The 22812-nt window shown below is 39.6% G+C and overlaps 1 protein-coding gene across 4 annotated transcripts in view; it reads left to right on the forward strand.

Moving 5' to 3' along the window:
- The window catches only part of PASD1 (PAS domain containing repressor 1), a 104875-nt gene that overhangs the window by 80140 nt on the left and 1923 nt on the right, over positions 1 to 22812 (forward strand). For 2 of the 4 annotated variants that reach the window (XM_058712905.1, XM_058712906.1), the window contains 5 exons: positions 2042 to 2114; positions 9440 to 9566; positions 15220 to 15464; positions 19398 to 19598; positions 19915 to 20109. In XM_058712905.1, coding sequence (XP_058568888.1) covers positions 2042 to 2114; positions 9440 to 9566; positions 15220 to 15464; positions 19398 to 19598; positions 19915 to 20109 — 841 coding nt within the window. The remainder of the gene's footprint in view (positions 1 to 2041; positions 2115 to 9439; positions 9567 to 15219; positions 15465 to 19397; positions 19599 to 19914; positions 20110 to 22812) is intronic. The other 2 variants (XM_058712907.1, XM_058712908.1) reach the window with 1 other exon arrangement.

A 22812-nucleotide genomic window follows, 5' to 3' on the forward strand; every position in this document is an offset into this window, starting at 1 on the left:
CATGGAGCCTGCTTGGGATTCTCTCTCTCTCTCTCTCTCTCTCTCTCTCTCTCTCTCTCTCTCCCTCTCTCTCTCTCTCCCCTGACCCTCTCCTCTGACCCTCTTCCCTGCTCACGTGATCATTCTCTCAAAATTAAAAAAGATACTATTTAGAAGCCAATATAGTGGCCTTTAATTGCTTTTAAGGAACAGATGGAAGCCTCAGTTTGTTCTTGAAAGTAATTGCTTCAAGCCAAGCAGATCTGGGGTGGGGAATGTGCAATTATTTCAACTGAGTTCGCTACTCAGATTGTTTATTTCTTTATTCACTCAGAAAATATTCATTAAGCACCTAGTAAGTGCTCTGCATTGTGCTAGGTGCTAAGAATGCAAGAGGTTCAATGTATGTGCACTGCCTTCAAGAAATTGTCAAGTAGAAAAAGTGGACAGAAAGTTAGTAACAAACTTTCATACAGAAGACAGAGAATGAGTCAAAGATGACTGGAGGTTTTAGTCTTGAGTGACTGGTAGAGGGTGGCTATTGTCACCAATAGAGGAGACACTGGAGGATAAGAAGGAGGATGAGGAAGAGGAAGAGTAGTCTAATTGGACCACCTGGGGTTAAGGTGTCTAATGTTAGACATCCAGACTGCATGTCCTAAAGGCAGTTGGATATTTGGGTCTATAAGGGAGATAGCTTGAGATGCAGATGTCAGAGTTGCTCCTAGTTGAAGCCAAGAGACAAAATGCAGTGTGCAAGGAGATAATATAAATAAAGAGCAGAAAGTGAACAACCTTGAAGAAGTACCCACAGTTACAAAGAAAACATTCAGTTAGAGTAAACTGGCTTATAAATTTGGTCAAAGACTGAAAAAAATTTAAAAATATAGATGATAATCTTCTAGGAATTTTACTTTTAAATGATGTCAGGGCAAATTTGTAAGTAACTCTATGTGACTTGATGCTGAAAGTCAAGCCATTAAGAAATACATAGTAAGTATTTTATAGCCCCATCATATGACTGAATTTACTCATTAAGTAGTTGTTTTATGCAATTTAAATCAGTACTTCCTAAGTGGTATATATTTTGATATCCAAAATATATTTTTTTCAAACTTTTCTTAGTTTTCTACCATTAAAAATAAATGATGTAAGTAAATTGATTTTTTTGCTGGGTCCTGTGAAATATGAGTGGAAAAATTTTAGCCATTGGATCAGTATTGACTTTTTGAAACCTTGCAGAAAAATCCAGTTATTCTGTTAATTTCTTGTCTTTTGAATAAATTGAGAGGGTTTCACAGGTACCATTTTGTCACTGCGTTGCTATTCTAAGGACATACTTTTTATCATTACCTGTTATCAGACTCCAGTTTCTCATTTTGTGGAGTGATGGGGCCTGTAAAAGAAAAACTCTTGAAAACAAAATACATTTCTATAACAGATCCTCAGGAAATTTTTAAGGCTGAAAAAGTAATTTCAATATTAAAACCCAGATTCTCATTCACTCATATTCTCTCCTCCCCCTCCCCTTCTCTCTTACCGTCCACTCATTTGTTAAAAAATAAACTAGTACTTAGACTTCAGTGCCAGGAAGCTGCATTCTCACCTTGGGCATCGAAATTCTAATTTTGACAGAAATGAATTGTTAATGAGCCAAAGAATGCAGAGTTTCTCTAATTACAGGAAACAAAATTAAATTTGGCCTGAAGGCATTTCTTTTTGTAATTGCAGTTGGTTTAAAAATCAAGATTCACTCATACACGTTGGCGGGTTTTGTTTTGTTTTGTTTTTTAGCTTGCTTTTGCTCACCACTGTTAACCAGAGGCATTGAAACCCGAAACAAACTTCATTCTAATGAGGGTCCAGATGATTTATTTTATAGATACTGTGCAGAGCAACTTTCTCTGTAGGAATAACAGCACCTCAAAGATTGATGATGTTATATATTAAGAAAAATAGATATTTGTTCGGTTTTGAACCTTATTTTTACTGTGTAATAGAAAATTTAGATTTAAATGGAAAATAAGATGTGCATACCATTTCTTTTTTCATCTCTTTATAGAAGTGTTCAAGGCCAAATAAGAATTTCTAGAATGGAATCCCTGTGTGCTGAACCTGCTGCTCCTGCCTCAGATGTACGTACATAAGAGAGCCGTAGGGCAAATGGATGGATCCTTATCCTTGTAACATTGATTCTTTAGTTAATGTATGTTGCCAACATAAAAAAGACTTTAATTTTGAGAAGTATCCCATCTAGGCATAGCACTTGAGTGGTGTTCCACAGCTGCCATTTTGTAGCCATTTCTTATTGGGAGCCAGCAACCACTGTACTTGTGTTGGGAAGCCATAAGGTCTTGTCCCCTTCAGGGTCCTTCTAACCAGACTAAGAATCAAATAAACATGAGACAGATTAATGGAAGAGAATCAAATTTATGAATGTACATACAGGGAACCCACACAGACATGGAAACTTCAAAGAAGTCAAGCAAAATGAGGTATATATGTCATATGAACTAAGGAAAAGGGGGTGGGGATCTGGGACTTCAAAGGGAAGGAATGAAATCCTTAAGAAGAATGAAAAAGAGTAAATGTTTGGTAAACAAATATTTTCTGGGCCACTCAGAAACAATGGGACACACAGAGGACTTTGATCAAACAGGCATTGCTAGGTTCCTCCCTATACCCCATCCCTAGCTCATGGTATACTGTAGTTATCTATGGAGATAGCTCTCTTTCTGTGGTATACTGTAGTTATCTATGGAGATAGCTCTTTCTGGAGCAGGGCCTCTATCTAATTTTTCTAAACAGTTGTCAAGGAGGTAAAGAGTTTTTCCTGAATCTGCTGGATTTTGATTGCTTTTTAACTCAAAATAGTCTTCATGTCAAGCTGGCCCATCTTGGGGCAGCCTGCCCTTGGCCCCCAGCACTTAGGATGGTCCTTGTAGTACCTTTAAAAAATAAGCTAAGCTCTATGCCATTGCTCAAGATCTTTTAGACTTGTGAGTACATTTCAAAAATAATGTGAGTAGGCTCATGAGACTGCATCATCCCATCATGGGCAGCATCCAGCTCCTAATTAGCCTAGATTGTCCCCATCTTTTTCCTAAGCCACTGAATGTGTCGTTCATTTATCCATTCACCAGATGTTACTAGAGAGAATCTTAGGGATGCACATTAATAGAAATATTTATTAGAGAGAATCTTAGGGATGCACATTAATAGAAATATGAAATCTGGACCTGCTCTCAGTGATCTGAAACTGTAGTCTGGCAGATAAGGTCAAACTGCAAGAAAAAAAGGCATAGAACAGAAAAAGCCTACCAGAAAGCCTTCCCTGTGGATGGTGTTCCACCTTACCTGCCACTCCATGGGTGCCCATGGCACAGCTCCTTGGCTGGATCACTGCAGTGGTGGTTGTGCTTCAGAGAGAAAAATGGCCTAGGCTTCAGAAGATAAGGGTCAATTCCTGATTGATTCTGCCATGTACCAATTTTGTGACCTGGAGAAAGTTATTTTCCCATGGAAAGTCTCCATCTCCCCATCAGTAAAAGAGGAGTGGTCATCTGCCAGGCTTTCTCATCTGAATGTGACGAAGGAATGTTCAAAGGAACCTCATTTATCAGCGTATTTTTGGTATCCCTGCAATAGAATGAGGCTTCTATGAAAGCAGGACTGTCTTGTTTATCAGCATATCCCCAAATATCTTGAACAAGGCTTACCTTGTTCACGTAGTAGGAACTTATAAATATTAGATGCACAAACGAATATTGTATGTCACAGCACTGTATTATTTTTATAGCATTCTTCAAATGTACAGTAAAGGGATTCCAAGAGCAGTATAGATAGGCTGGATGGGTGGACTCTCACTTTGGTTTTCAGGCCTGTATGTGATTTTGTCTGAAAGGATTTGTGTGTTTCTGGGACTATGCAGACAGCAAGTCATTTTACTATTTAAGCTTTTCTGTAACATGGGAGATACTGTGAGCACATATTTTAAATATAAAGTGCTGATTTTGGAGTGCATTTTCCAACTATTGCTCATTGTAGGGGAGGAGAATTTACCATTCCAAAATATGTCTCTGGCATAAGGATTATTTTAGGCTGAATATTTTTAAGAAAGTGCAAACACAGGGGAAGCTCAGAAAATTAAGTAGAAGTTACCCTTTTGTAAGAGACATTTACATTTATAAGGGAAATCTCCATTTGTAAGGGTGTCTCCCTCCTTGTACCAGGAAGAGGAGGAAGAGTCTAAATCACTAGAAACTCATCAATGGAGTAAACGACCATTTAGATCTGCACAAGACTCTTACCCTTATTACTGTGCTTTTCCTGCTCACTTCCTATAACTGACTCCCCCAGTCCCAGCATCTTCTTTTGTCTTTAGCTGGAGATGGTATTTAAGATGATGGCTTCAGTCATCTTGGGGAATCACTCAGTTTTCCTGGGTCTCTCCTATGTATGTATGTAAGATATATCCGTGTTTAATTTTCTCCTGTTAATCTGTCTGATGTAAATTTAATTCTTAGACGAGTCAGAAGAACCTTGAAGGATAACAAGCTACTTGTACGTAGGTAAAACTTTCTGAACACAATACCTCTGCTTAACCTAACATTCTGTTCAAGAAAGTATGAAATGGAGGAAATTACATAGAAAAAGGCTAATTTAAACAGAGCAGTGTTCTGTTTACATGCAAACTAATTGCAATTATGCTAGGAAAAGAGGCCAAGACATCCATATAGCTCTGGCTATCAGTCTGGCATCTATGCAGTTGACAGCCTTGCCTCATCAGTCAGTCAACAGATATTTACCCAGGACCTGCAGTGTGTAATGTGTGAACAATCCAGAGTCCTTCGACTTACTGTGTTCTGAGGAACTTAGTGTGTTTTGAGGAAAGCTGGATTTAAAAATTCTCACTTTATAAAACTTATAAGACCTAAGTAATTATAGCATTTAAAGGTACATTTTTTAAAGAAACCCATAATCCCACCACCATGGCACAATTGCTATTTACTTTGCTTATTCCCATTCAGTCTTAGTCTACCAGCATATGTGTTTTTCACTTAGTGATAATGATAGTTTACATGCTACTCCACAGCTTTGGCTTTCACTTGTAACCCTGTTTCATCTTTCTCTAATCCTAATTATAATTATTTCAATAACTGTCTAGTATTCCATGGAATTGAAAAACTTCTGCTTCTAATGAAGATGGAGTGCTTGGGACTAGATTTAACGTTCCTGCCCCAAATGACAAAATGTATGAAATAACAGTTTTCAGGATAGTGTTCATCAGGCAACAAAGGACAGGGACTCTTAAGAGATGGGAAACAATCAAATGAGCCCTACAGTTGCCACAGCTTACTACAGGTGACACATCTGCTCCCCTTCACTGGTATCTTTTTGCTTCTAAAATCGTTTTTTGCTTTGTTTTTTTCCAGGCCAGTTACCATTGCTGCACATGATTCTGTCATTTTAAGTTTGAGTTCAGTGACTTTATATTGATAGACTAAATAAAATATATGAACACACAAAAATGGACATCTTAACACCCAAGTATCCACATTTCTATTGAAACCCATCCAGGTAGCAGAAAGCTAGTGATTAAATTGATATATGACTGTGATTAAAAGCAGAAGGAAGAGGACAGGGAAAGAAAGGTCATATCGCATCTCAGTGAATACCACCCACCAGCATATCTTTCTAAATATTGAAAAGATTGTCACATCCCCAGCAACATGTTGCTTATGTTAAGGAGTACAAAACACACTTCCCTTGAACAGGGAGGTTGTACAATTTCCTGAATTTCAAATGCTGGGATTTGATCTGGATCAGTGTGTTTCAACAAGCAGGTTCCTTATAGAAAAATTGGCATAGAACTCTGTCTTAATCCAGTCCAAAAACAACAACAACAACCAAATAACAAAACAAAACAAAACAAAAAAACCCAAACACTAAAATTTTCAGCAGATTCCACTGCTATTCCACTGCTAACCTAGGCACTTACATTTCATATGAGCAGTGGGCTGCAGACTGTTCAAAAAGGACCCAGTTATTAAGGAAGTTGAAGTGGATCACTAAAATAGGAATATAATGTATGCAGCTTAAATGCATTTAAGCCATTTAAGGAAATGGCTTAAAAGAGCGCTGGGCTTGGAGTCATTGGATTCTTGTTTTTAAATTTTTTTAAGTTTATTTATTTATTTATTTATTTATTTATTTATTTAGAGAAAATGTGCAAGCAGGGGAGGGGCAGAGAGAGAAGGAGAGAGAGAATCCCAAGCAGGCTCCGTGCTGTTCAGCCTAGAGCCTGTTGTGGGGATCAATATCAGGAACCTTGAGATCACCATCACCTGAAATGAGATCAAAAGTTGGACGTTTAACCAACTGGGTCACCCAGGTGCCCCAGTATTAATTCTTCTTTAAATGGTTATAATTCTCCAGTGCAACCATCTGGGCTTCCAGATTTCTTTCGGGGGAAGTTTTTCATTACAAATTCAATTACTTTAATAAAGGACTACTCAAATTATTTATTTCATATTGGATGAACATAGTGGTTTGTTTTTTTGAGAAATTGGTCCATTTCATCTAAGTCGTGAAATTTGTGTGTACAATTGTTTATAGTGTTCTCTTATTATCATATTGATGACTGCTTGGTCTGTAAGTGATAGCCTCTGTTTCCTTCTTGATATAGGTTGTGTCCTCTTTTTAATTTTAATAGTCTTGGTAGAGAGTTATCAATTTTATTGAACTTTCAAAGCTCAAGCTCTTTGTTTCATTGATTTTCTTGTCTATTTTCAATTTCATTGATCTCTGCTCTTATATAATTTCCTTCTTTCTATTTGATTTGGGTTTATTTTGCTCTTCTTTTTCTAGGTTCTTTAGGTAGGAGCTTAGATTACTGAGACTCTTTGTCATTTCCAACATGTGCAATCAGCGCTATACATCTCCCTCTAAGTGCTCCAGCTAAGCCCCACAAGTTTTCATATCTTGCATTCAGCTCAATGTACTTCTTTCATTTTCTTTGAGATTTCCTTTATGATTATTTCGAAGTGTGGTGTTTAATTAGCATGTGTTTTTTAGTTTCCAAGTGTTTTGAGAAACTCCTGTGCAAATGTCCTCTTCTTATAGGGATACCAGTAAAACTGGATTTAGGGCCTTCTCTAATCTAGTATAATCTCATTTTGACTTGATTACATATGCAAAGATCATATTTCCAAATAAGATTACATTTACAAGTTTCAAGGACTAGGATCTTGATATCTTTGGGGGCCATTATTCAACCTACTACAGGGACGTGGTTTTTTTAATTATAGAACAAAGTATTGGGAAAAGATCCTCCTTTTTCTTTAATTTTTTTTTGAGGCGGATCTTATATTCCCCTTATTTTTTTTAATTTAATTTTTTATTTTTTTAAATTTACATCCAAATTAGCATATAGTGCAACAATGATTTCAGGAGTAGATTCCTTAGTGCCCCTTACGCATTTAGCCCATCCCCCCTCCCACAACCCCTCTAGTAGCCCTCAGTTTTTTCTCCATATTTATGAGTCTCTTCTGTTTTGTCCCCCTCCCTGTTTTTATATTATTTTTGTTTCCCTTCCCTTATGTTCATCTGTTTTGTCTCTTAAAGTCCTCATATGAGTGAAGTCATATGCTTTTTGTCTTTCTCTGACTGACTAATTTCACTTAGCATAATGCCCTCCAGTTCCATTCAAGTAGTTGCAAATGGCAAGATTTCATTCTTTTTGATCGCCAATACTCCATTGTTTATATATACTACATCTTCTTTATCCATGCACCCATCAATGGACATTTGGGCTCTTCCCATACTTTGGCTATTGTTGATAGTGCTGCTATAAACATGAGGGTGCATGTGTCCCTTCAAAACAGCACACCTGTATCCCTTGCATAAATGCCTAGTAGTGTGATTGCTGGGTCGTAGGGTAGTTCTATTTTTAGTTTTTTGAGGAACCTCCATGCTGTTTTCCAGAGTGGCTGCACCAGCTTGCATTGCCACCAACAATGCAAAAGAGATCCTCTTTCTCCGCATCCTTGCCAACATCTGTTGTTGCCTGAGTTGTCAATGTTAGCCATTCTGACAGGTGTGAAGTGGCATCTCATTGTGGTTTTGATTTGTATTTCCCTGATGATGAGTGAAGTTGAGCATTTTTTCATGTGTCGGTTGGCCATCTGGATGTGTTCTTTGGAGAAGTGTCTATTCATGTCTTTTGCCCATTTCTTCACTGGATTATTTGTTTTTTGGGTGTTGAGTTTGAGAAGTTTTTTTATAGATTTTGGATACTAACCCTTTATCTGATATGTCATTTGCAAATATCTTCTCCCATTCTGTTGGTTGCCTTTTAGTTTTGCTGATTGTTTCCTTCGCTGTGCAGAAGCTTTTTATTTTGATGAGGTCCCAGTAGTTCATTTTTTGCTTTTGTTTCCCTTGCCTCTGGAGACGTGTTGAGTAAGAAGTTGCTGTGGCCAAGATCAAAGAGGTTTTTGCCTGCTTTCTCCTCGAGGATTTTGATGGCTTCCTGTCTTACATTGAGGTCTTTCATCCATTTTGAGTTTGTTTTTGTGTATGGGGTAAGAAAGTGGTCCAGGTTCATTCTTCTGCATGTCGCTGTCCAGTTTTCCCAGCACCACTTGCTGAAGAGACTGTCTTTATTCCATTGGATATTCATTCCTGCTTTGTCAAAGATTAGTTGGCCATACATTTGTGGGTCCATTTCTGGGTTCTCTATTCTGTTCCATTGATCTGAGTGTCTGTTCTTGTGCCAAGGAGTCATTGGATTCTACCTCTCACTCTGCTACTAACTTGCTGTATGACCTTCTCCTCTTTGACACTATCAAATGGGGAGGTTGCACTAGAAGCTCTCCAGGGCCATTTCCATCTCTGTGCTACTAGTACACAGAGTAAAGATGTTTTTGCTAATAATACTTCCAAGTGTAATGTGCATTTAAGCCTACTTCATGGTTTAAATGCAGATTAGAAGTAGTCATTAAGCAGCCTCAACTGACCTTTCCTTGCAGTCAGTACAGGCTGCATGTGCAGGACCTCTGGAGAAATGGCCCTGCTAGTGGTGGTGGTGCCCTTCTCCCACAGTCACATCAGCATCCTACCAACACCTCTGAGAGGTGTGTATTTTTTTTGCCATGGTCTTTGATGGCACACATTTCTCTTATGCTTGTGCTTTAAGCACATCTGTACTGTGTTTATTTTCTCAGTTTTGACAATGTATAGCATGTTGCACCCATAATCTCTGCTCGTTATTACCTTCCAGCAGTGTTTTTCAAGAACATGTTTAATGATGGTTTTGTTTAGGTATTTAATTGATAGAAGCAAGGTTGGAAATTGTGATGTGAAATGCATCCAAGTTTGTGTTCTGCCTGTGTTTCCTATTGTTTGTATATCTCTTTCTCCAAATTGAAATGTCATCTTCTCTTTTGGAAATTCCCAGGATCAAGTTGATCTTATAACAGTCAAGCAATATGGACTGCAGGAATCTGTTCATGAAAGTGGGATAGAGTCTGCTACATGTTATGACTCCAGCATATCTTCCATGGAAAGCATACCGGAATCATCAGGTAGGTACATTTGGACACTTGGATGGAGATTATCAGAAGAAAAACAGTGGCCCACAGGGTAGTTATGGCTTTTCAAAGGAAGAGAGTGTTCTGTTTATAATGGTGTGAAATCTCAAGAGTGAACTTTCTTCATCTTCTGTAAGTTTTTTGAGATGATGATTTGAGAGCAGTGAAAGTGAGTATCTCATCAGTGGTTTGAGTGCTGGAGAATGGTATTATTCTGTCCCATTAAAATTTAATATTCTAAAGATTTGTGCTAGATCCCAGTCCTTGGAGGAGTAGCATCTTATCTCTTATGAAGTCTTAGTGAAGACTGTGCCATAGGGATTGCAATCCAAAGAAACCTCTTGTTTTTAAAAAAATGTACTATAAGAAGAACTTTTAGTAAAGACCAAAAAGGATAGTCTCTCAGAAACAGTAATATTTATAATGTAAGTTTTGGTATTAAAGAAATTTCATAAATATAATTGTATAAAAAGTACAAAACTTAAAGCAGTGCTGGATGCATAATACGGATCATGTCTAATTTGCTGAGCTTAGCATAGAGTATTTGAATTTGGGAATCTTCACATATAGAACTAATACATATATTTTTAAAATATTCTAATTAATGACTTTGACATTATTGCTGCCAATTTCAAACTTTGTTTAAAAAGTCCTTTAAAAAATTGATTTAGAGAGGGGGAAGACCATGAACCCATGATTGTGATTTCTAAAACATATAAGAGCAAATTTAGTTTTAAATTTGCACACACTCTTTGAGATATATGCTTCTATGAGTTTGACAAAGGCAAGGAGTCCTGTATCTGCTACCACATTACCAAACAGAACAGTTCTGTCATCCCCAAATTCCTTAGTGTTGTCTCTTTGAACTCCAGCTCTGTCCTCCTCCTCTGGCAACCATTGATCTGTATTCCTTCTCTGTTTTCCTTTTTCCAGAATGTCCTGTAAATGGAATCATATAGTGCCTTACCTTTTTGTTCTGGCTTTGTTAACAAAATGCATATAAGATTCATCCATGTTTCATGAATCAATGGTTCATTCCTCTTTCCTTGCTTAGTAGTACTGCATCTTATGCATGCACCACAGTTATTTGTTTAAAAATCCATTAATCTGCAGAAAGACATCTGGGTTATTTCCACGTTTTCAGTGATTATAAGTAAAACTACTATAAACATTTGCATAGAGGGTTTTTTTGTGGGAATACAAATGTTCAATTGACTTCATTAAATTCCTAGGAGTGGGACAGCTGGGTCATATGGAAAATGTGTGTAAAAGAAACTGCCAAACTATATTCCAAAATGACTGCCAGTTTTCATTCTTCAAATAATATTCTCCACTTTGCTTTTGGGGCTGTTGAAGGAGAATCTTTTTTCATTACGTTTAATTTGGTATTATCAGTTAGAAGGTACGAATTTTCAGAAGCATAGCCAAAAAAATTTTTATAATGAAAAGACACTCAACACGAATGGTTTGGGTACCTACCCACTTATGCATGGGTGGGTAGAGGAAAAGTCAGACACTACTTCCTTTTTATTTATTTTCAAATATGAACAGATTTTTTTTGTTTTTTTTTAAATTTTAACTTGTTTTATTATTATTTTTTTAATTTACATCCAAATTAGCATCTAGTGCAACAATGATTTCAGGAGTAGATTCCTTAGTGCCCCTTACCCATTTAGCCCATCCCCCCTCCCACACCCCTCCTGTAACCCTCAGTTTGTTCTCCATATTTATGGGTCTCTTCTGTTTTGTCCCCCCTCCCTGTTTTTATATTATTTTTTCCCTTCCCTTATATTCATCTGTTTTGTCTCTTAAAGTCCTCATATGAGTGAAGTCATATGCTTTTTGTCTTTCTCTAGTTTCAATTAGCATAATGCCCTCCAGTTCCATCCATGTAGTTGCAAATGGCAAGATTTCATTCTTTTTGATCGCCAAGTAATACTCCATTGTATATATATACTACATCTTCTTTATCCATGCATCCATCAATGGACATTTGGGCTCTTCCCATACTTTGGCTATTGTTGATAGTGCTGCTATAAACATGAGGGTGCATGTGTCCCTTCAAAACAGCACACCTGTATCCCTTGGATAAATGCCTAGTAGTGTGATTGCTGGGTCGTAGGGTAGTTCTATTTTTAGTTTTTTGAGGAACCTCCATGCTGTTTTCCAGAGTGGCTGCACCAGCTTGCATTGCCACCAACAATGCAAAAGAGATACTCTTTCTCCACATCCTTGCCAACATCTGTTGTTGCCTGAGTTGTCAATGTTAGCCATTCTGACAGGTGTGAGGTGGTATCTCATTGTGGTTTTGATTTGTATTTCCCTGATGATGAGTGAAGTTGAGCATTTTTTCATGTGTCGGTTGGCCATCTGGATGTGTTCTTTGGAGAAGTGTCTATTCATGTCTTTGCCCATTTCTTCACTGGATTATTTGTTTTTTGGGTGTTGAGTTTGAGGAGTTTTTTATAGATTTTGGATACTAACCCTTTATCTGATATGTCATTTGCAAATATCTTCTCCCATTCTGTCGGTTGCCTTTTAGTTTTGCTGATTGTTTCCTTCGCTGTGCAGAAGCTTTTTATTTTGATAAGGTCCCAGTAGTTCATTTTTTGCTTTTGTTTCCCTTGCCTCCAGAGACGTGTTGAGTAAGAAGTCGCTGTGGCCAAGATCAAAGAGGTTTTTGCCTGCTTTCTCCTTGAGGATTTTGATGGCTTCCTGTCTTACATTGAGGTCTTTCATCCATTTTGAGTTTGTTTTTGTGTATGGGGTAAGAAAGTGATCCAGGTTCATTCTTCTGCATGTCGCTGTGCAGTTTTCCCAGCACCACTTGCTGAAGAGACTGTCTTTATTCCATTGGATATTCATTCCTGCTTTGTCAAAGATTAGTTGGCATATGTTTGTGGGTCCATTTCTGGGTTCTCTATTCTGTTCCATTGATCTGAGTGTCTGTTCTTGTGGCAGTACCATACTGTCTTGATGATTACAGCTTTGCACTATAGCTTGAAGTCTGGGATTGTGATGCCTCCTGCTTTCGTTTTCTTTTTCAAGTTTGCTTTGGCTATTCGGGGTCTTTTCTGGTTCCATACAAATTTTAGGATTGTTTATTCTACCTCTGTGAAGAATGCTGGTGTTATTTTGATAGGGATTGCATTGAATATGTAGATTGCTTTGGGTAGTATCGACATTTTAACAATATTTGTTCTTCGTATCCAGGAGCATGGAATCTTTTTCTATTTTTTCTTTTTTGTGTCTTCTTCAATTTCTTTCATAACCTTTCTATAGTTTTCAGTGTATAGATTTTTCACCTGTTTGGTTAGATTTATTCCTACGTATTTTATGTTTTTGTGTGTGCGTATGTGTGACTATAAATGGGATCGATTCCTTGATTTCTCTGTCACTTCATTATTGGTGTATAGGAATGCATCTGATTTCTGTGCATTGATTTTATATCCTGCAACTTTGCTGAATTCATGAATCAATTCTAGCAGTACTTTGGTGGAATCTTTTGGGTTTTCCATATAGAGTATCATGTCATGTGCTAAGAGTGAAAGTTTGACCTCCTCCTGGCCAATTTGGATGCCTTTTATTTCTTTGTGTTGTCTGGTTGCAGAGGGTAAGACTTCCAATAGTATGTTGAACAACAGTGGCGAGAGTGGACATCCCTGTCTTGTTCCTGACCTTAGGGGGAAAGCTCTCAGTTTTTCCATTGAGGATGATATTAGTGTTGGGTTGTTCATACATGGCTTTTATGATCTCGAGGTATGCTCCTTCTCTCCCTACCTTCTTGAGGGTTTTTATCAAGAAAGGATGCTGTATTTTGTCAAATGCTTTCTCTGCATCTATTGAGAGGATCGTATGGTTCTTGTCCTTTCTTTTATTGATGTGGTGAATCACCTTAATTGTTTTGTGGATATTGAACCAGCCCTGCATCCCAGGTATAAATCTCACTTGGTCGTGGTGAATAATTTTTTAATGTATTGTTGGAACCAATTGGCTAATATCTTGTGGAGGATTTTTGCATCCATGTTCATCAGGGAAATTCGTCTATAGTTCTCCTTTTTAGTGGTGTCTCTGTCTGGTTTTGGAATCAAGGTAATGGTGGCTTCATAGGAAGAGTTTGGAAGTTTTCCTTCCATGTCTTTTTTTTGGAACAGCTTCAAGAGAATAGGTGTTAACTCTTCCTTAAATGTTTGGTAGAATTCCCCTGGAAAGCCATCTGGCCCTGGACTCTTGTTTTTTGGCAGATTTTTGATTACTAATTCGATTTCCTTACTGGTTATGGGTCTGTTCAAATTTTCTATCTTCCTGTTTCCATTTTGGTAGTGTATATGTTTCTAGGAATTTGTTCATTTCTTCCAGATTGCCCATTTTATTGGCATATAATTGCTCATAATATTCTCTTATTGTTTTTATTTCTGCTGTGTTGGTTGTGATCTCTCCTCTTTCATTATTGATTTTATTTATTTGGGTCCTTTCCTTTTTCCTTTTGATCAAACTGGCTAGTGGTTTATCAATTTTGTTAATTCTTTGAAAAACCAGCTTCTGGTTTCATTAATCTGTTCTACTGTGTTTTTTTTTGGTTTCGATAGCATTAATTTCTGCTCTAATCTTTATTATTTCCTGTCTTCTGCTGGTTTTGGGTTTTATTTACTCTTCTTTTTCCAGCTCCTTAAGGTGTAAGGTTAGGTTGTGTATCTGAGCTCTTTCTTCCTTCTTTAGGAAGGCCTGGATTGCTATATGCTTTCCTCTTATGACCACCTTTGCTGCATCCCAGAGGTTTGGGGTTGTGGTGTTATCATTTTCATTGACTTCCACATACTTTTTAATTTCCTCTTTAACTTCTTGGTTAGCCCATTCGTTCTTCAGTAGGATGATCTTCAGTCTCCAAGTATTTGTTACCTTTCCAGATTTTTTCTTGTGGTTGATTTTGAGTTTCATAGCGTTGTGGTCTGAAAATATGCACGGTATGATCTTGGTCTTTTTGTACTTACTTAGGGCTGATTTGTGCTCCAGTATGTGGTCTATTCTGGAGAGCGTTCCATGTATATTCTGCTGCTTTAGGATGAAATATTCTGAATATATCTGTTAAGTCCATCTGGTCCAGTGTGTCATTCAAAGCCCTTGTTTCCTTGTTGATTTTTTGATTGGATGATCTGTCCATTGTTGTGAGTGGGGTGTTGAAGTCTCCTACTATTATGGTATTACTATTGATGAGTTTCTTTATGTTTGTGATTAATTGATTTATATATTTGGGTGCTTCCACATTTGGCACATAAATGTTTACAATTGTTAGGTCTTCTTCGTGGATAGACCCCTTGATTATGATATAATGCCCTTCTGCATCTCCTGATACAGTCTATTTTGAAGCCTAAATTGTCTGATACAAGTTATGGCTACTCCAGCTTTCTTTTGTTGACCATTAGCATGATAGATGGTTCTCCATCCCCTTATCAAATATGAACAGATTTTTAAGTAATGCTCTGACTTACTCCTGGTACCTGGCACATCTGATCCTTAACATAGAATAAAACTGGACACTCCTGTTTTTATGACTTAAAAGGGGAAATAAAGAGAAATCAGTAAATCTTTGATAATGTTGGTACTTCTGCTTTCTTGGTCATGAATGCCACTGTGCTTTCTTCTTCAGCTACATCATCTTTGCAGAGCTCTGAATTTGAACCTGAGGTGGAACAGGTGGATGATATGGATGAGGTGCAACAGGTGGACGAGGTAGAAAAGATGGGTCAGATTGATGAGATGGAAGAGGTGGAACAAGTAGACAAAGAAGAAGAGGTGGAACGAGCGGAGGAGGTGGAGGAGGAGGACCAGCTAGACCAGGTGGAGCAGGAGGCCCTCTCATCCTTCAGTGTGGCTGGTGGCATCAGTGATGAGGTACCTCTGGGAGTCTTGCTCCATGTATTTGTCTGGACCACTAACCTTGCAAAACCCTGAATTTCCACTCTTGTGCTCAGGTTCATTTTGCAGAAAGCATCTTATTTTTTTTTAACTGTATCACCATTTCTGTCATACTGGATTTTCCTATTCTGCTGAGAATCCAGTAGACCCTAGAAAATAGGGAGATTGAAGATTCTCTAAGTAAAACCAAATCTCCGTTCCTTTCTTAATGTGAAATATGCAAAGACACCTTGTGCTTGAGAGAAAGTTTGGGCCAAATGGGAAGGTTATCCACTAAGAAAAGACAGTATTTTATTTTATTTTATTTTACTTTATTACATTTTATTTTATTTTATTTTTAAACATTCTTAAAATATAATTTATTGTCAAGTTGGTTTTCATACAACACCCATTGCTCATCCCAACAAGTGCCCTCCTCCCTGCCCATAACCCACTTTCCCCTATCCTCCACCCCCATCTACCCTTAGTTTGTTCTCAGTCCTTAAGAGTCTCTTATGGTTTGCCTCCCTTCCTCTCTGTAACTTTTATTCCCCCCTTCCTCTCCCCCCTGGTCTTCTGTTATGTTTCTCAAGATCCACATATGAGTGAAAACATATGGTATCTGTCTTACTCTGCCTGGCTTATTTCACTTAGCATAATACCCTCCAGTTCCATCCACATTGCTGCAAATGGCCAGATTTCATTCTTTTTCATTGCCAAGTAGTATTCCATTGTATATATAAACCACATCTTCTTTATCCATTCATCCATCGATGGACATTTGGGCTCTTTCCATAATTTGGCTATTGTTGAAAGTGCTGCTATAAGCATTGGGGTACATGTGCCCCTATGCATCAGCACTCCTGTATCTTTTGGGTAGATTTCTAGCAGTGCCATTGCTGGGTCATAGGGTAGCTCTATTTTTCATTTTTTGAGGAACCTCCACACTGTTTTCCAGAGTGGCTGCATCATTTTGCATTCCCACCAGCAGTGCAAGAGGGTTCCCATCTCTCCACATCCTCACCAACATCTATAGTCTCCTGATTTGTTCATTTTAGCCACTCTGACTGACATGAAATGGTATCTGAGTGTGGTTTTGATTTGTATTTCCCTGATGAGGAGTGACGTTGAGCATCTTTTCATGTGTCTGTTGGCCATCCGGATGTCTTCTTTGGAAAAGTTTCTATTCATGTCTTCTACCCATTTCTTCACTGGATTATTTGTTTTTCAGGTGTGGAGTTTGGTGAGTTCTTTATAGAGTTTAGATACTAGCCTTTTATCCGATATGTCATTTGCAAATATCTTTTCCCATTCCATCGGTTGCCTTTTAGTTTTATTGATTGTTTCCTTTGTTGTACAGAAGATTTTTATCTTGATGAGGTCCCAATAGTTCACTTTTGATTTTAATTCCCTTGGGAAAGGCAGTACTTTAAAGCACTGTTCCTTATCACCTGTGAGGGGATGCTAACCATCTCCAAGAAAGATGACTTTCCTGCTTACCATAGCAGCACCTCCCCACCACAAGCTAGGTTTCTCCAATGGAATTTTTGTTAGGTTAGAAGCATGCCTTTCAGAATGTTAGATGTAGCCAACCTTCAAATGTCAACATTGATGTATGGTCTGAGGCCAAATCAATACATTTGGATTAACTACTCTGTTGCTCTTCTATCCTCAAATTTGTGTACATAATGACAGATTTGGACAATCATCTTTTATAATAGACAAGATTATTAATATCAGGATTGGCAGGCGAGGTAATGAGTTTATGGTTTGTTACATGGAATTGTGTGCATAAATTATGAAGCCTAAGATGAGTCACTCCCTATTGTAATGAGAAGAACTGAGGGATAGAAGACAGTGTGCAGTGACTTTGGCACATCCCTGCATGTCAGTTTCTCCATCTTGAAATGGTCTGCTTGCCTTGCAGGGATTTTTGGACTGCTATGAAAAATTTTTGGACAATTTAAAAGAAAATTTCTGTATAAATCCATTTTGTCCTTATTTATGTCTTTATTATGCCAAAATGCTGTGGTTCCCCTTCCACTGTTGACGTTTCTCTTCTGCTTTGAATGAATTTATAACTAAACTTTCAATGTAATATTTGTTTAAAATAGTCAAAATAACCAGCAATGAGTGTGCATAATAAAGTTCTGCATGTGGTACATGGGCTTATTGGGCTTATTTTGGGGTGCCATGGATTGACAGGCTGGAATGTAGCCAGAAGATGGAGACAGGATGGAGGAAGGCTGAAAAATGTCATATTGTCAGTAGTGGGAGGTAGTCACAGTGGAAGGCATTGAAGAAGGGAGCCTGGGAAGGGACAGGACAGCCTGATCCAAGTAGCTGCATAGCCATCATGTTCCTGAAGTGGAAGACAAGTCTCCAGTGGATCAAACTAGGGTGGAGAGCTAGCAGCTCAGGACTGGCAACTTTCCATTCCTCTCAAGAAAGCCTTTCTTAGATGAGTTAGGTTACCTCCCCAGGTGGTGAGCTTCCTCACCTTCAACAGAAAAGTTTGAGACAGGCTTGGTAGCTCATCTACCAAAGACAGCAGAGAAAAGATTCTTGCTTGGAGAATTGGAGTGTGGATGTGATAACCTATAAGGTTTGTCGCTTCCAGTCTTGAGTTTAGACTTTTTATTTTATTTTATTTTATTTTATTTTATTTTATTTTATTTTATTTATTTCATTTCATTTCATTTGTTTATTGAAAGCCTGCTTTCTTTTTTTTTTAGTATTTATTTATTTTTGAAAGAGAATTAGAGCATGTGTGGCGGGGGGTGGGGGGTGGGTGGTGAGAGAGAGGGAGACACAGAATCTGAAGCAGGCTCCAGACTCTGAGCTGTCAGCACAGAGCCCAACATGGGGCTAGAACCCACAAACCATGAGATCATGACCTGAGTCAAAGTTGGATGCTTAGCTGACTGAACCACCCAGGTGTACTGAATGCCTGATTTCTTATATGAAGATCTATATACTATATAACAAAAGAAGGACAATTGGACAATTTTCAATGGCTTAAAAATACATATATGATTTTTTATTCCAAGTGAGAAAAACAACTTGCATGTATTTTCCTCTGTCTCTCTTTAATAATTCAGCTGTGTGCTTCCATTAGCCATAAAGGGGTTTAAGGCCACAGTATAGAATAGAAGGCCACAGAAGAGACTTTTGTTTTTGTTTTCTAGTAGTCGCATGCGTATGTACTTTCTCGTCATTAATACTGACACTGTGGCTCTCTCATCTTGTTTATACACACAATATCTAGCCCAGATCAGGCGAACGATAGCTTTCACAGATAGCTTTTTTCCAAGAACCCCGCCTCTTTCCTGCCCCCTTAGCTAGCTAGTTGAGAAGCCATGTCCACTTTATTAAATTCTCTCAAATATGTCCCTTCATTTGTATGTGTCCTTCCTCTGGTCTGTTTCAGGCCCCTGTTACCTGTACTATAACTGTATGGACAGCACTTACTTTAGAGGACATTGTGAAGGTCAGATCTGTGGATTTCTTTGTAGTGCTTATAAGAGCACCTGGAACAAAGGAAGTGCAAGTTGACCATTCCTCTTACCACATTGCCAACAGGGGCATCTGATAGATGTTTCCCACATGCCTCATCTGTGATATGACTCACTGCATTCTGAGTCTTCCACTAAGGACTTCGGGCAGGTTGCTTCACACTTTGGGGCCAATTCCATAGCTTTATGTTTTGAGGCAAAAAATCTGACTAAATGATTCCCATGATCCATTTCTGATCTAGAAATCCTGGATTCTGTAACCATTTCTTCAGACTTTGTAGTAACGAATGAAATTGGGAGTGGAGTGACATCATTCACATTCTCAGTCTTTACAAACTTGGAAATAAAGCAATATGGTAGGATTTGGAGAACCTGGTGTCCCTATCTATGAACCACAAGCAATTCCTCCCCACAGCTATTAGAACCACTACCGTCAATTGCATTGTACATCAACAAACGGGAGCTGGGGCTGATGAGGAAGTTTAGGGAGCAGCTGGAAGAAAAGACTCGGATGCTGCAGGCTGAGATCAGAAGCCTGCAAGACGCACTGGAAATGATGAAGGAGCAGCTTCGGAGAACAGAGGATTCCAGCTTTCAGATCAGAGGCCAGTTCCATGTAAGTAAGAGGCAGAAGGGAGAGGAGAAAGGGACCTTGATAGCTTTCAAGGAGTTAGTAGGGCCTGCTAGTAGTGACAGCAGCTGCTCCAGGATGGCATGGGACATTTGGAGTGGTATTCAGCAGTGACATCTGGCTTTGCTCTTTGTCTCTTGGCTGCAGTGGCTGAGATGGGCCCAGCTGGGCTCTGGCAGTGGCAGACAGCCTTATATACAACCAGGGCTTCCTGTGAGCCTGCCTGAAGGCACTGTCACTCCATGCCCTGAGGAAAGGTGTGGCTCCTGAATAAGACCTTTGTGATACTGTGTCCTTACAGATGCAGCCAACCACCTCACACCACCTTCACTGTCCTGAGCCCCAGTATTTGGAGCCAGTGCCCAAGAAACTGCGCACTGAGCAAATGGAGGGGCCCTTCCCAGATTTCAAGGACACCAGCCTTTCCTGTGGTTCATCTTACCGCTATTTCAAATTCCCTGAGGAGCTTGAGGAGCCTTGTGATGCCTCCAACCAGGTAGGGAAAGGCTGTTTTAACTACGTAGCTGAAAGGAGATTTGATTTTCATGAAAATTGGGGCTGACCTGGTTCTCCTGAGGGTGTAGTGGCTACTCGGTTGCAGTTCATTTACCTGAGATAAAAAAAAAAATCTTGACTAACTAGACCTGGACACACATCCACACATACATGTACATATGTTCTGAATTGTAGCTTATTTAGCCAAGAGCATGACTGCAACTATTGCCTTAGCAAACAAGTAAGATAGTTACCCAGACCAAGCCCAGAGATGCAGGGCCAGTCATCTTCTGCTTCAGGAGAACAGAGGGGGAACATTCCAGCAATCTCCGGGGGGCTCTTGCAGACACTGAGGTACTGTCATCTCTTTCCTTTGGATGCAACATGTGCAGGGGCAGTAACAATACCTGTAGCAGCAGATCCTGTGGGAAACCAGATGCTGCAAATACGCCTGCTAAACCAGGCTTGCATGGCTGTGCCCCTCTGTGATGACCTTGTTACATTTATGCAGAACCAGCCCGTCGTTGTTCCTGTCCAGTTAATGGCTGGACAACATCCCCCTGACTACTGTCAAGATGAAAACCTTGGGGGCCTCGAAGATGACAGAGAGAAGAATTGCATGGGACAGTGGCAGTGGCTAAGATCCCTGCTTTCCCCTCGTGACTGGACGCCATGCCTAAAACCATGAGTGACTTGTCCACAGGACACCAAAAGTGCCCTCATCAAAAGCAGCATGCTCCCACCCATCTTGCTCTGTGGCCACTGGTTCCCTACCTCTGTGTTCACAGTGTGTGGCCAAGCATGCATTGATGGAACAGAGAAGTCTCCATGAAAATAGAAGGCCTAGATGAGTACACCCCCAAGCTAGGGAATTAGCATGCAAATCTCGAAATCTCTTGGCTTCATCCACCCAAGCCCAGACTCATGGCACTGGGTATCTATAGGGAAGTCTTGAGTGCCCATATCTGAATAACTTCTGGCTCTCAGCTTTCTTCTCCCACTTCACTGGGATCTGGTGATCACAACAGATCAGATGAAGTGGTCTCCATGAATTGACAATCTGTGGGAGAGAAGTGGGCGTGAAACATTTGCTTGATGGCCAATGGATTCCAAAGAGCTAACATCACAGAAGGACTAAGCCCTGGAGACAGTATGAGGACATGAACACATTTTTTGTTCAGTGATAGTCTGTGGCCCCAAATTCCAGAAAGAGAAGGCTCTGCTCAGCAATGAAGGGGTTGTATATAGCACATGCTTGATGCCCAATAAATATTTTTGAATGAATGCCAGTTCTCTGTGTGGGCCTCCCAGAGCTCCAGATTTCCTTCTGGGCCTTCCTGTAGGATCAGTGACCCTGATATGTGGGGTAGGTGGGTTAGTGCCATGTTTTGCACTGGCCTGATCAGAATCCACTTGAGGAAGTTGTGGAAAGTACAGATTCAGAAGTCCCTATTTATCCCAAGAGCCCCAGACATAGTGTTTTAGAGAGAGCGCTGGACTTGCAATGAGGAACTGGCCTGGCACCCCCATTCAGCTACCAGCTCCTTCAGTGACAAAGGACAAGGCACTGACTTTGGGTGGGTAAAGTAACTTGCATTAAGGCATGTGGGAGAGCCAGGAGTGTCCAAGTAAAACAAATAAAACTACTTGAGACAAAAGACTAATTAATCTCAATCTTTACATTCACTTTAATGTGGCAAGTGGAATCTTACTCAGGCAAAGTGAGAGTGCAAACCAGTGAATCCTGATTTAGCCACCAAAATGAAATGTGCCATAAGCACCTACTGATGAGCAAGGCAATGGCTCCTGGGTCATCATTGTTCCCTGATCCACGTCACTGTAACATGTTTCTTTCAGTTTTCTTCCTGAGGACCAGCAGGGGTCCCCCATCAATCTGCTGCCACTGCTGTATAGTCCCAGCTCTGAGACAGGTTCCTCTACCAGCTTTTCTGAGTCTACCATAAATTCTGACTCAAACTGAGTCACCCTGGAGACCTCACAGGATTACATCCAACTTTGGCAACAGCCACCAGATCCACAGTATCACATTTACTTCCAAGTGAATACTTATCCTTCCAGTGAGCAGGCCACTATGCAGGACCAAGCCACCTGGGCCCAGGTATACCATTCCTTTCTCCTCTCCTCCCCAGCCCAGGTCAGGGGTTCTGTATGGAGGCTGGGTCTTTTCCCCAAAAGGCACACACAACAGGAGTATGCTATCTGTGTGAAATCCAGGCTTCAAAGCTCAGTAAATTTGAGGGTGGTTACTCACATGGTGGTGGCAGGCACTGCTGAGTAAAAAGATTCTCTTCAGGGTTCCATGAAAAAGTGCACTGTCCTCATGTATATTAAATGCAATCTCACATGGAAACTTCTTAAACATATGTTACCTGGGCAAAGTGAGTCATGCCATATGCTGAAGTCATTGCCAGAGGCCAGGCCCCTTTCTGAACTTGTGGATCTTTAGTTCCCTCGTACAAAGTCCAGAGCCTAGTGTGAGTATGTTTCCTTGTACTGAAAATAAACAAGGGTCCTTCTATGGAATGTGCTTGGTATTCATCCACAGGGTGCTCCATATTTGGCAGGACAGACCCCACTTTGGGCACTGTCTGTAATAGTCATGTTTCCAGGGCAGTGTTAGCAGCTGGTCCAGATGACAGTCACATATTGGATTTTGCTCCCAGGTACACTCCCAGCAAGCCCC

This window comes from Neofelis nebulosa, chromosome X (genome assembly GCF_028018385.1).
Source record: "Neofelis nebulosa isolate mNeoNeb1 chromosome X, mNeoNeb1.pri, whole genome shotgun sequence".
Classification (NCBI taxonomy): Eukaryota; Metazoa; Chordata; class Mammalia; order Carnivora; family Felidae; genus Neofelis; species Neofelis nebulosa.